Source organism: Haemaphysalis longicornis, unplaced genomic scaffold, assembly GCF_048455015.1.
Source record: "Haemaphysalis longicornis isolate Haplotype H1 unplaced genomic scaffold, Haemaphysalis longicornis Haplotype H1 scaffold_1, whole genome shotgun sequence".
NCBI classification, from domain to species: Eukaryota; Metazoa; Arthropoda; class Arachnida; order Ixodida; family Ixodidae; genus Haemaphysalis; species Haemaphysalis longicornis.
In genome coordinates this window covers 241,282,199-241,297,087 of record NW_027526203.1, presented here as the reverse complement: position 1 = coordinate 241,297,087, position 14,889 = coordinate 241,282,199, and the positions used below count along the sequence as shown (strand labels likewise).

At 46.4% G+C, this 14,889-nt stretch overlaps 1 protein-coding gene across 1 annotated transcript in view; it reads left to right on the top strand.

Annotated features, from left to right (window-relative positions):
* The first annotated feature begins 7,642 nt into the window (after nt 1–7,642).
* The window catches only part of LOC144168859 (putative 1-acyl-sn-glycerol-3-phosphate acyltransferase acl-1), a 45,746-nt gene continuing 38,499 nt past the window's right edge, over nt 7,643–14,889 (top strand). Inside the window, exon 1 of the mRNA XM_077697855.1 lies at nt 7,643–7,824. Within this exon, the coding sequence (XP_077553981.1) occupies nt 7,643–7,824 (182 nt within the window). The remainder of the gene's footprint in view (nt 7,825–14,889) is intronic.

Sequence of the window (14,889 nt, the reverse complement as noted above, 5' to 3'; positions counted from 1 at the left end):
TACCGACAGCCTATGGCTGCTGCAACGCGTCATTAATCGCTCAAGCTGTTCGAGACTCCCGGACTATGTACTCGCACTTGACCTCCGAAAGGCCTTTGAGTGTGGCAGCCAGAGCGCCATCCTCGATGAACTTGCTAAGGCCTTTCCTAGCCAACGAGCGCAGACATGGATTCCAAACTTCCTAGAAGCCCGCCCCATCAAGCTTCAAGGAACATTCCCACGTTGGACCCCTCGTACCTTCGACCTCGATAAAGGAGTTCCTCAAGGCTCAATCCTCAGTCCCACACTCTGTAATCTAGCCATGACTATATCACCCGGAACCTTCAACGAGAGACTAGTACAAGGTTTACCATTTATGCGGACGACATCACAATATTGACTTCGGTCTGCCTTGACGAATAGCTGTAGAAAGTTCATCGACTGTGAAGGGGCTTTCAAGGTCGGAGAACGGTTCCGCGATCGGGATTTCGGGTAAACGTACAATTAATGTGACTTGACTTGGCTCGTCGCATTGCTCAATTTGAATGTTATCTACCTACGCTTTAACATAAGACGTTAGGCCTGACGTCATTCCTAGGGTCTAACGTGATAAACTGGTACCCAGTGGAAGAAAAAGTAAGCATGTACGTAAACCTGCGTCTACAAGTTCCCGCCGCAAGAGCTCAAAGCAAAACGGTAGGCCCATGCTGCTGCGACAGCTTCTGCAGTTATCGGCTAGGAGAGGGGGTGGGGGACCTGGGGATACGCGATAAGCGCAGAAGCTGTTACACCGGTTCCCCAAAACCGGTTATAACAGCAGAAGCTGTTATAACCGGTTCCCCATGCAAGAATGACGTTAGGCCTACCGTCTTATGTTAAGTCGTAGGTATACGTTAGGCCTAACGCCTTATGTTAGGGCGTAGGTCGATAACATTCAAGCTGAGCAATGCAACGAGCCCAGTCACGTCACATATACGTCGAGCCGCCAGTACCGGTTAACGGCGTTAGACCTCAGAGTGAGACGTTAGGACCACCGTCGGGCTATCGCCTTCCCGCTTCGTCCCGTCCTTCTGCAGCGCATCAACCATTGCGGAAGCCAGCTCCAAGTTGGATGCATGGCAGGCCTTCCCATTTTCAACGGGAGGCTGTGCAAGGTTTACCATTTATGCGGACGACATCACAATATGAACCGACTCCAGGGATCACCCGAATGAACAATCGATTATTATGGGCCTACAAAATGCAGTAGAAAACATTTAATCTACCCTACCAGCCCTCGGGCTTTCAGTAGTCCCTAACAAAACAGAGTTTCTGTCATTTTTTGGCCGCAATCCAGCTCTTGACTTTAATCCCCCTTGCATCATGGTTGGCACCATATCGATCATTGCCAAACTCGACCACATTCGCCTACTAGGCATCCCCGTCGGTTACAAAAGTAGCCCGACTATATGGCTCAACCAACTAAAACAGAAATGAAATTCGACTCAACATGCCATTCAAAGACTACATAATGAGCACGGCGGAGCAAAGCAAACAGCAGTGCAGACACTTTCCCGCACCCTAGCAGTCGGTATTCTCACATATGGAGCCCAATCTCACACATTGAATTGTACCCAACGACGCGCTCTCAATGTTCTTCATAATGCAACTCCTGATACCATCACTGGCCTACCACGCCATACAAAAATCCCTAACTTTCAATCTGCGGCTGCCCTTCCACGAATTGAAAAAATCATCGAAAGGGACGTCGGACGTACCCCGATCGATACGCCGGACGTATGCCGATCTCGGAATCTAAAGGTACGTCTGACGTACCCCGATAGCGAGAGGCTAAAGATACGTCGGACGTACACCTACCCCGAAAATATCACGGTACGTCGGACTTAAGTCCATGCTCCGATGAAGGGACTTTACGTCGGACGTGCCCGATAACCAGAGGCTAAAGAAATGTACGGCGGACTTACCGGTGGATGACAGTACAGGCTAGTCGGACGCACCCGCAGGCCGCAGATGTATTCTGAGGTTGTGCTATGAGGTTCCCTCTGGAAATGCAAATCCGGTTCCACGAAGGAAGAGCCTCTCGTGTGGTCTCATGCGATTCCCACTGGACGAGATTGCCATAATGCAGGGGTGCCTAATGTAGGAAATTTACCACTGGGATATTGGTCGCACGATTGTTCATCTTGTTGGCCCTCTGTTACGCCGCGCAATCCTGCCTGGCTTCGTGGCGACGAGACACCGCCTCGAACTTCGGATTTGAAGTCCTAGATTGGAATCCCCCTGCCCAGTTTTTTTTAACGAAGACAACCGACATTGCTAAGAATTTTGAGTCATTTTTAGATGATGGACTGCAGTGGTATTACGCTGCTTTCATTACACGCAACACTGCACCAACCACTCGATTACTGAAGGCTGATTGGTACCGCGGTACACACAGCGTGAACAAAATGCGGTTTAAATTGCTGGAATTCAGCCAGCCAGTCACTCCGCTAAGGAGTAATCGTAGGACAGGCTCATCATAAACTCATTACGAAAGAGCAAGAAAAAGTTAAATTAATTGCAGTGCGCACACAGGGAATTTTTCACAGTTGTGGGTTGTGCCGCTGCAAAACACTGCTTTGGCTGGTCAAGGAAGCACAGACTTGATGAAAGCAACACAGACATAGCTCATAAGCTGCACATGGGTCCCCTTTTTTTCGCGCCGTGAGCGGGGGGAAACTTGTGAGAGTGGCGGCTGGCACGTCGGAAGGTCCATCATCTACAGATGATTCAAAATTCCAAGCAATTTCGGTTGTCTTCGTTAAAAAAAACTGGGCAGGGGGATTCCAACCTAGGACTTGAGATCCCAAGTTCGAGGCGGTGTCTCGTCGCCACGAAGCCAGGCAGGATTGCGCGGCGTTACAGAGGGCCAACAAGATGAACAATCGTGCGACCAATATCCCAGTGGTAAATTTCCTACATTAGGCACCCCTGCATTATAGCAATCTCGTCCAGTGTGAATCGCATGAGACCACACGAGAGGCTCTTCCTCCGTGGAACCGGATTTGCATTTCCAGAGGGAACCTCAAAGCACAACCTCAGAATACATCTACGGCCTGCGGGTGCGTCCGACTAGCCTGTACTGTCATCCACCGGCTAAGTCCGCCGTACCTTTCTTTAGCCTCTGGGTATCGGGTACGTCCGACGTAAAGTCCCTTCATCGGAGCACGGACTTTAGTCCAACATGCCATAATATTTTCGGCGTCGGCGTACGTCCGACGTATCTTTAGCCGCTGAGGTAGGGATACGTCCGACGTACCTTTAGACACAGCGAAAAAATCATTCAAGAGCAAACCGACCAATACAACTTCAAGCGGAAACTTACTCACCAAGGTGCCACACTCACGGCTTGGGATAAGCAAGGTTGGGTCCCCTTACCTGATTTCCCGGTACCACATTCCTCCGTGACAACGACCACTCCTGACGGAACCAACGACAACCCACCCTATTACGCGCACAGAAGCCGCCTCAAGACAGAAACATTGTCAGAGGCTATGCAACACAAAGCAACCCGACGAAATCGACATCTATACTGCAGCCAGCCTGGCACCGCCAAATGTTGCAACTGCCTGGATCTTCCAAGATGACCGAACCATTATAGGAACCCGGCACGCCAAAATTACGGTCGCACCCACGGAAGCTGAAGCGCTCGCAATTATCCATACTCTTGACTACTTAATGTACGACCACCATCAACCTATACCAAAAAAGATCAAAATATTACCCGATTGCTACGAAGCATTTCAAGAAGTTCGACGACCATGTTGAACGCACCCTTCCGTAAACCAAATTATCAGGCAAACAATGGCCCTAAAAACTGTACGGTATTCAAATCCGCATAGCCTGAACTCCTGGCCATGATTTGGCGGCACCCGGGAATCAGGCAGCCCACGAAGCTGCGAAGCAGGCTTCCTATTTTACGAGTACCAGCATGCCCCCCCCCCCTCCCCATACACCGGTACAAACACGAGAAGAAACACTCCGACTCAAGCAACTTACACCGAGGGATCACGTTTCCAACCAACCTTCCCTTACAAGAACCCAAGAAGTATTTATTAACAAATTCTATACAGCTGCATTATTTTCACCGGAAACAATTCGCAAATGGTTCTACCCCCCCCCCCCCCAATCAATACGAAATGTCTATACTGTCAGCAAGCCGTCAGGGCTGATTTGCACCACCTAGTCTGGATATGCCCCGAATTCTCTCGATACCGGTATTTCACTCCCCCAAACCCAGATCCCTCCACCCATATTGATCCCCTCACGTTAGATGAACACACTATCAACCTTATCATTCAGTTCGCCACTAAGAGCGGTCTAGCGCGAGTTATATAGCGATGGCCTACACCCGTGAATGACCATTCAATGCTGAAGAACCTTCATGTGAAAAAACTCATGCCGCCTCCCGACGACCACGAACTCATACGAACTCCTTTCATCCATGAATCCCCCCTCCCAACTCCCCCCCCCCCCCCCGAAGCCTCCGCCCTTCCTTTTTTTAAATAAGAGATTTAACAACAAATCTGCGGTTATTTTAGGAAAGGGATACATACCAATGGGGTAGCGCATACTTGCAGTGGTGTGTCAGACAACGCCTTATACACTAATAGGCTTATAAGCTTCGAATCTTGGGGGGGAATCCAAGCTGATAAATTTGGAATCGGAGTCATCAGGTTGGAATCCTTGCACACACATCAGGCAATGAATGAATGAATGAATGAATCAACTATACTGAAGGCAAACCGTAGAAGGATGCAGTACAAGCAGCTGCAGGGATTAGGGAACAGACTGGTGTGCAAGACATTCTAGCTGAAATTAAGCGAAGAAAATGGCATGGGCGGGTCACGTTATGCGCATGAGACACAACAAGGGGGCCGTCGTTTAATGGAGTGGCTGCCAATAGACAGTAAACGCAATGGGGGTCAGCCAAGGACTCGATGGAGAGATGTGGTACGAAAATTTGGGGGAAAGCGTGGGCTCAGCCAGCCCTCGATATACGTCGCAGGAGATTCTTGAGATAGGCCTTCGTTTTGCAGTGGACACAACCAGGATGATGATGATCATCATCATCATCATTATTATTATCATCATTATCATAAGAAGGTCGTATTACAAAAAAATATCTGTGACGCGGAGCAACGCTAGCCCGCGGCTTTCTAGAAGGAGAAGGTGCCACCCACTTATCTTTTGTTTTCTTTTCTTAATTATCGGCTGCAAGAGAAAGAGGAGGAAAGAGCGTGTCTTGAGAAGAAGGGAAGATGGCGGCGGAGCCTTTAAGTCGCGCGGGGGACGTCCTCAGTGCAGGGCATCCTGGGCACGTGTGGAGAAGCTGAAGTAGATCCATAAGCTCCTAGCTGACCAGCTGGCCCTCCCACTTCTTTAGGGGAGTGGTTGGGAGAGGAGGCAAATTTGGGGTGTGAGAGCCAAGGGAGTAGCCAGGGGGGGGGTGTTTCTGTGTCGGAATACCCCCCGAAATTTTATGGGGCGGATCCCCCTCCTTTCGGCCTTTTTCCCACCCAAGCGTCTCACATACTTCATTTACAAATTTAAATGTAAAAACGGAAATAGGATTAGAAAATGAAAATAACATATTGTTGGGGCACGGCTAACTATTTAAAAATTTTTTTACTGCGGGGTATAACACCAGCCGAAAAAAATTCTGGCTACTCCGCTGGAGAGAGCACTCCCATAGCATGTGGTACAGGGTGCAGGGAGATGGGAAGAATTTGCATATTGAGGAAACCATGGGTATAACAACGTTTTTTTTTTTTGTTCTCCTACTCCTCCTCCACAGCAGATGAATCGTTCTTGAGTAATCTGAATCTGAAAGTTTGTCATACCCGTAAGGTAGAACATACCCTCTCTGGGAATGCCACAACGCTTCACTAGCCGGAATCAAGGTTCCTTTGGCACGATATTGCCTGGTTGGCGCACCCAGAACGTCTGTCAATGTTTTTTCTTGCGCTTAAGCACAATAAATTGTCCTAAGTACATCAATTATCAATAAATGTTCAGCAATGAAGTCCTGCTTGACATTGGCAATGCTTCGGCCGAAAGCTTTACCGTGCGGCAAGGTGCCGTAGCCGTAGTGCTTGCGTATCCTTCTCGCGATACGGGCAGCTGTTGACAACATGGCGGCAAGTAGCTGAGCTTTCAATTTTCCGTGGACAATAATTTGCTGCTGAATTTTTGATCCAATCTTTTCAAAGACGTCGCACCACACCAGGGTTGCTAAAAAGACGTGAAAAAAACTTGAAATCCTACTCGCTGCCTGCGTTCGACGGAAAGTTGCACGCACTTTTTGACTCAGTGATGACAGATTCTATCCAACAAATCATTATCGGCATTCGCCGAGACAGCACTGATTTCTAACTAGACTAAAGGCTAAGCTCAGAACTATGCATATGGGTCGTTCAACTGTCGGACAAGCAATGCATGTAGCATTAGAGAGCTTCCCTCCACCCGCCGCGGTGGCTCAGTGGCTAAGGCGTTCTGCTGCTGAGCACGAGGTCGCGGGTTCGATTCCCGACCGCGGCGGCCGCTTTTCTGATGGAGGCGAAAAGCGAAAACGCCCGTGTTTACGAGATTTCGGCGCACGTTAAAGATCCCCAGGTGGTCAAAATTAATCCGGAGCCCTCCACTACGGCGCGTCTCATCGCCTGCGTTGCGTCGGCGCGTTAAACCCTACAATCAATCAAATCAGAGCTTCCCTCCACGTGCTGTCTTCGAAAAATTCAGGCGATTGAATCCTTATACAACTAATACCAAAACAAACTTAGTCGACACCAAAAAGTTAAAGAACAAAAAAAAAGTGCCAGCTTACCACACCTTGAGCAAGAAGCAATAAATTGACGTGTTTTATTGTGTTCGCAGGAAAAGAATGACTCGCTATGTGGAATGTAGAAATAGCACAATTTTGATAAAAAAAATAACGAAAAGCGAAAAATTACATTTGGTTAATAGCTAATCACATACGTGCCCCGGCGGGCACAGGCGAATGGGCTTTCTCCGGCGGCGACGAAATCCAAGCATTTATTTCTGCCTAGAAAAAGATATAAATGTAAAGATAAACCCAGGAAAGATATTGGCAGGCTCAAAACTATTTGAACATTTGTTAAAATATTCCATAGCTGCCCCTTTAGGCGTTCCACGTAAGTGCCTATTTTTGTCGCGGTGCTGTGTTACTGCTCTTCCCTCCTGTCGCCCTGCGGTTTTAGCGCCTCCCTTTCTGTCGCGTGGTGTTTTTTTTTTTTTTTTGCTGCGCTGTTATTACGCGCAGTGTCATGTCGCTGCCCTTTGCTGCCTGGCTGTTTTGTCGTACGCGGTTTTGACGCCACCCCCTCTGATTTGGCGCATCAGACAGATTTCTGTCGCGTGACGTGTGCTGGGTCCGTCACCAGTATCATTAAAGACTATTCTCTTTCTCTTTAATGAAACTGAGGTCATTTGTGTTGCCAGTGACTTTATAGTTTTCCATCAGACATTTAAAGATGTTTACATTATCATTTGGAACGTTCTAAGCTTTACCGCTTCACAGACCCCGTTGACTGGCTGATCTCAGAACATACGCTGTTTGATGAGGAACATCAAACATCATCATCGTTATCATCTGCTATGAGTCATGGCGCAACCGTGGAGCTTCGCGGTCGCCTTCTTCGTGATCACGTTCACGGTGGTCGTCAAGCGCAGCCAGACGTTGCGCTACTACGTCCGCCTGTATGCCTACTACGGAGTCGTATCTATCTTCGCCGGCCTGCTTTGCGTGCCGGCGATCTTCAGGCCTTTCAGCCCAGCTAACATGGTGTGAGTGCACATCACTTATTCTCTGGCGTTCTATACGCTGCCCGCACCGGCTCCGCTGTTTGTCGTAACGGAAGGCTAGGAATGAGGGCCGCTTCTAAAGACCGCCCCTGACGTATTGGGCCAGACGTTCTTTTTACTCGCATGCGGGAGCTGGCCCGCTCTTGCTTTGAAGTTCCTTTTAGCTTGCAGTGACGCTGGTAACGTCATCCAGTGGAAAAGAGAGGGCTACGTACGGCATGGCCTAGCGTCCAAGTTGACCAACCAGCGGGCCGATCTCGGTGTTGGCACGAGCTGTTGAGACCGGCGGCTGCGAACGTTCTGTCTTTTGACTCTGACTTTGCTTTGGTACCGAGAGCCCGCGTTTTTTGAGCACTTCCGCTTAACTACGAATGGTGACCGCCAGGTGGCATGTTTCCCGTAGTAGTGGTGCATGAGAACCGCCGCTTCCTCGCCCCCAGGTTTACGCACTTGCTTGCTCACTGACTTGTCGGGCCGGAACGTTCATTTTAAGGTTTCATGCGCTTGACTACTTTCTCAAGAAAAGAAAAAAACGGAAGAATTTCCATTTGTGTCTTTTCCCTGTTTTCGTCGTTGCTATCTCTAACAGCCTTTCCTAATCGCCCGTCATAGGCCGATGTTTAGTCTTATATTATTGGCAGCACAAGCGCCTAGCGTGAAGACCTACTAAATAACGTCAAACTTAGTACATGTCAGTCTGCGGGTAGCATTTACGACGTTAGATCTCAAATCGCGCCGTTAAGCCTACAGTCAGGCCTGCGCGTACACACTTCCCCCCTTCTGCGTCTCTTCTGAGTTGCTAAAGCTTCACATTATATCCGTGAAATCGAGGGAGGTGTGGTACAGGTGGTGCCGCGTAAACTTTATTCCTCAGACATAATGTACTACATGTAGCCTCATAGAATCCCGGTAGGTCGAAAACGGAGGACATGCACAAGAGGTTCAGAATAAAGTTCACGAGGGTGCTGGTTTGGGCCTGTTTGGTAGAACATGACAAAGAATTCAAGCGCTAGGACAATGGGACTAGTGAGTCAATGGGATAAGCGCCTTGTGTGTGTTGACTCACTTGTCCCACTGACCTAGCGCTTCAATTCTGTGTTCAGAATGAAGACTTGGGTTTCTTTTGCAGGTACAAACTTCCGAAAATCTGATCGCTTTCAAGCGAGATAAAGCAATAGAAAAGTGCATTCGCCTTGAGGTCAAAACCAGCAGCTGGAGTTCTTTCATAACGACAATAACTTTTTCATAACGACAATAATGACGGTAAGGATGTAGTGATTAGTCTGCGAAAAAACTGGTCGAGCAGTGTCCTTAGGAACGACAACCACACTTTGAAAGTAGCACGTTGTTGCTTTATGTTTCCCTTCACATCAGTATAAAATTGCTACAAGAATAGTATGCAAACTACGCCGGTATGGCCACTGTAGACATGTATTCTTGAAGAGCGTTGTGCTTGACAGAAAGAATAAATGGAGAGTTTGTGCTCCACTAAACAATACTCTCACCTTCCACAAACATTAGTGACAGCGTAACGGCTTCCGTTCGAACGTACCGCTCTCATGCCCCGTATCAACGTGAAAATCCCAGTTGTACAATTACACTACACTCTAAACTTTTTTTCCTCCCATATACTCCCTAGAGGTTCTTTTTCGACTGTCCTCTAGTGGTCCTCCTTGTAGGAGTTTTTTTACTACATGGAACAGGGAGGTTTTGTTTACGTCCTCAAAACAGGGCGTTTTTAGGTTATAGAAAGGAGGTATTTAGGGAGTGTTAAGAAATGTTCGGGAGAATTTAAGGAGGTCAAAATGGAGTATTCTTTACTTCCTGAAGGGCGTTTTTAAGTGATGTTTATGGAATTTTTAGGCGGTTGAATAGGAGCCTATTATGGCTCCCTTTGGAAGTACTTATGTTAGTTTAGGGGCGTTTTTAGCAGGTTCAAGGGAAGCATTTGCTTCTTTTGAATGAAGTTTGACGAAAGCTTGGGGAGTTTTGTAGGCTTTCCGAAAAGAGGTTTTAGGCCACAAGGGAGAATTTCTAGTTCCCTGCGGGAGTACTGATTTCACACGGTTTTTCTCGATTTCAGGCTTATTTCAAACGAACTTTCGCAGACAAGTTTACATGGTACATGGTGTACACAAGGAGGTTCAGAAATAAATATTTATGGCGACCTCATATTAGAAATCACAAATGGTACATTGCTAAATAATACGCCAGTTAGGAATTGAAGACAGCAATACGATGCTAGTTGAACAAACCGTAGAAACAATATTACTACAAGAACTGGAAATATGCGAAAAACAAAGATAGGCACAAACACAACCGCATGGTAAGTGAAATCATTATAGAATACTAGCGGATCGAGAACGCGTCAGTACTTATCAGAACTTATCAGTACGCATCAGCGCTCAGTACACAGTGAAAAAAATGGCTGCAGTGGTTTACAACAACAACACAAAAAGTCAGTAGGTGGTGAAATGAGCGAGAGCTGTCTGCTAGTTGAACAAATTGTAGAAACAATAATACTACAAGAACTGGAAATACTTGAAAAACAGATAGGAAAAAAAACAACCGCATGGTAAGTGAAATCATTATATAATACTAGAGGATCGAGAACGCGTCAGTATTTATCAGAACTTGTCAGTACGCATCAGTATTAAGTACACAAAGTGAAGAAAAAATGGTTGCAGTGGTTTACAACAACAAAACAATTTTTCAATTTGTGGTGAAATGAGCGAGAGCTGTGCAACGATTTGATATTGAAAGGTAACAAGCATTTTGTAGGTGGTAAAGGCACAAGAGATAAATGATGTAGGAGACATACTGCAGTGAGATGGCTATGGATAAATGAGTAATATAAAGAACGAAAAATATGCTGCGGAAAATACCAGTGCGTTTTGATAAAGACACAAATGCGCCAAGAAAAGTGACCGAGTCTGACGGGTTAATTGCAATGATATAGAACAGGATGGGTGGTATCGCGACAGCTTCTTTAGAGTGAGAACAAAAAGCCATGAAATTCGTGTTTTTCGGATAATTTTTAGTTGATTCGTTTCGCACCAGTTGCCAATATTATTTAGATAATTGTTTCAAGTTAAATTAGTTTGTTAATATTATTGCTTCACTGAAAGATAGCTGTATTATCAGCATACAGAACGGCCCATCAAATATCCCCTTTTCAGTAAAAAAAGAAAAAAGAAAAAGTCAGAAATATAATACGGAATTCTTTTTGACTACTATCCAATGATTACAGGATTGAAAACAAATATTAGTGAGCGATATTGATGCGATAAAAGTTAATTAGTTCTAAATCCTTCACACGTGGTTTGGTGCAGGCAAGGTCCAAAAAGGCATGTTCCACAAACGTTAGAACTCTGTGTGCCTTCTTGGGATATTAAATGTTGAAAACCCAGAACGATGCAAACAGACTACACAGTCCTCCCAGTAAAGATGATGCAGTCAAGACACGCTGGCCATGGATGTGGAGGCTAACTTCCCCGTTCACGGAATGCAGGCAGGGAGTCAGAGGAACATCTGCCTGAAAAAGCAAAAAAGAAAAAAAAATGCCCCACACGTAAAACTCAAAACAGACACTATGGTTAAATGAACTTAATAATTCGGTACAGTAATAAAATTGTAAGGCCAGGTTCCCTGCGAATTCCAGTACCTATATTAGGAATGCAAAGGCTTCATAAAACCAAGTGCCAGTACATTAACCGTCGTGACTTTTGCAGCAATAAAAAAAGATATTACTTCCGCAAAATATACTCGAGCACAACTTTAAATGACAGTGAAGATAAAATGCAAGTCTCTGTAGGTTGATAGATTAGTTTTTGTTTTTGACTGAAAAACACTTTGGTATTGCATGATTTTGTTAACTGCTGTTTCTTGCTTTAGGATGCCAGCTTGCATCTATTCAAGTGAGTGGGCACACAGTTAAAGATGAAAACCCTTACACTGCCTCTCCCCTACCATGGTGGCTCACTTTCATAGAAAAAGTGCAGCTTTTGCGAGCTGGACGGCTGTTGCAAGCCGTGGCAACACTAACTTCTGCTGGAAGGGCCAACTTGGTTTCCGAATGCAGCCTTGCCTTGTACAGCACAGCCTATCCTGCCTTAAGATCTATGAAGTCATTCAACTCGATCATGTATCAGGATCTGCAGAACAAAATCGTGTCAGAAAATAATGAATTCATGCCGGACAGGCACCCACTGTTTCAGTTATACTTGCAGATACCTTCACCTATTTCCCTCCTGGTGTTACATCCAAAGCTAATTTGTTACGGCTTGTCTCATCAAGTATGGTCATCTGTCATAACACAGCTAGCCATACAGGAAAGTCCTTCACTGGGTCAGAAAACACTTTCTTTTTTTACAGTAGTAATAAACTAGGCGACTCAGTCATCCGTATTCTGACACCTTAATATTCTGTGTCACCGAGCTGACAAGCACGATTGGTGCATAAGGTCATTTGTAGCCGCAACCGTTACTACAGCCTTGTTATCTAACGTAAACCTCGTTCATGGCACCAAATTACTTGTGATTGCGTGGCAACAAAAAAAAAACAGCTGAAATGGAAACGCTATTCTCGCAAACTTACCAACGCTGCATGCCACACACACCTGCCTTAGTTAATTTACCGTGATTGTAGAAGTTTCCGTCACGCAAAACCACAGTGCACTTTTTGGAGTTGCAAGCTCCGTGTCAAAATCGAGTGTCAGATGAATCGAGTAATTTCTGTGTATGGTCTTAATATTGATTATGACAAAGTTATTACCAACAAAAGAAGAGTGTGTGCATTGTTCTTCTAAAAAAATGATATCCTTTTTTATGCCCGGCAGACTTGTGTCATGCTACCGCAAACTCGGTTCTCTTCCATAAGGGCATGAATTTGTGTTTTTAATTACGTGGCCTTAGCTGGCGACTGACGGGCCCCGATTGTATACAGACCCCTCATTATCATCCGAAAGGGAATAAAAACATTTAGGTTTCGAACCACGTCGCCGTCGTGGTCCACACTATATGCATTTAATCGTTCGATAGGCTCATACCATCTTTTACGCATGTCCCCGTTTCCTTAATAGGGTACGCTGTTAGATGTGAAGAGTCGACTCAAGCGAGCAAACAACCCCACCGAATCTACAGGGCACAGTTTTCGAAGGGGGTGGCCGTCTGATCTGCGGCTTTCGCCGACCAGAGCGCTAAGAATGAGTCAGAGCCTTGAACGAAAACAACACAAAGACTTATATTTGGACAGGCAAGCCATCAGGAGCGTTAACAAACAGATATTACAAAGTAGAGCAGTTAACTAAAAATAACACGAGCAGTTCGATGCATATGAGAGACAGAGTCCCACAATATTCACCGACCGGGCCCGACGATGCACCGCTGTCGGAGGCGATTCGGCTACCTGAGTAACCGTCACGTTGCTTTAAAACGACGCCGCGCGCGACAAACGATTTCATCTCGAATGCCCTGTTACAAACCGGCCTACAAAAGAATGCGAATGCATACCCCAAAAGCCACAAACAAGTACAATAAAACGAGTGTGCGCTTTTTTCTTTGCCCGTGCGTGTACGTGCTGTGTGCGGCACGGGTACTTCCCAGTTAACCCTATCCAAACGTTTGACAAACGCATCGACTGATGACAGACCACTTACCAGTGAGCTGTCCACAGCTGTCGCCGTATCCAAATGTTGTTAGCGGCCGTTCGTCGTGTGACAGGGGCACATAAAAAACTTTCCACCAAATGGCACTACTAGTCCTTCTCAAATAAGAAAAAATTATGGCCCAAGGCGAGGCGCTTGAAGCTCCGACCGCACCAAGTCACCGGCCGCGCTGCATTGATAGCACGGAGGTTGTTTACATCCGGGCAGCAAGTCGTGCCACCAGGGCAAGTTGAGTCGCTGCAGTCGGGTGCGTTGGCGCGCTGGCACGAGAATTTAAATTGTCTATATATGCGCAAGCAAGCGAAGCAGATGAACATTGCAATTCTTTGCAACGGCGAGAACTGTCTCTTTGTTAGCAGCAGAGTTTGACAACACCTACCGCCAGAATAAACAGATTGAAACAACACGGCCGCGCTGTCTACTTGTGATCGCGCTGATTGAAGCATCTATACGGGTATACGTACGGTATCGGTTTTGTAGCTGCATGCAACCGTCACGTCCTGCTTTCTCGTTCTAATTACCATTAGTCCACGGTTGAAGTGCTGACACACGGAAACTACACAAGACTAACATGGCGACCGCCCGCTTGAGATGATTACCCCAGATGGGGAGTTTATTGTGGACGTGGTTGTATACAAGGAACCGAACGCCATCTCACAAATGGTGTTAACTCGTTCTAAATCCTCCCTTTTGCTACACGGATGGGCAACGGTACTACCATGGAGGTTCGTCCACTTTTTTAGACCATGCCTAGAGAGTACATTTTTTGCTATAAGTACTTTTCAGGGCACATTACTTGATTAAAACTCCATTTCCGGTTAGTTTGCGTTTACAGTGTACGCCAGTTCTCAATCTCACCTTTACGCCAAGTTTCCATTCCACCATTTAAAAGGGCGCCATGGGGAAGGGCGTAATTGGTGGTACAATTCGGCCTGGCATCCTCGGTACGGTGAAAGAATCACACGGGTGTAGATGTAGATGCGACAAAAAAAGAGAAAGAAACCGAAGATACGAAAGCTATTTCTTCTTGAGTGGACGTCCTCCCCTACATTTCGCGAAATTTCACAATCAAGAAATATTGAGCTCGCGAACAAGCAGTAGTTTGCCTGTGTACGTGTGTACAAAAACACACACGCAGGTATATATCCATGTATCACTGAAATATGGTCTGAATGTGTACCCCTCCGGTGATGAAGGCAAGTCCCTTACCTATATGTAAGTAAATTTCCTTGCTGTTGTTCGTCCCGTGTGCCAGGCTTTTCACTCATACTATATATTAAAGCGATGTTTATTGGTAGGACTACTGGGAGGCCTTGACGTGAAGCCTTTCGTTTTGTCTGAGTTCCCAGCGAGCTCTGAGGTCCCGGGGCAGGTCTCACGCG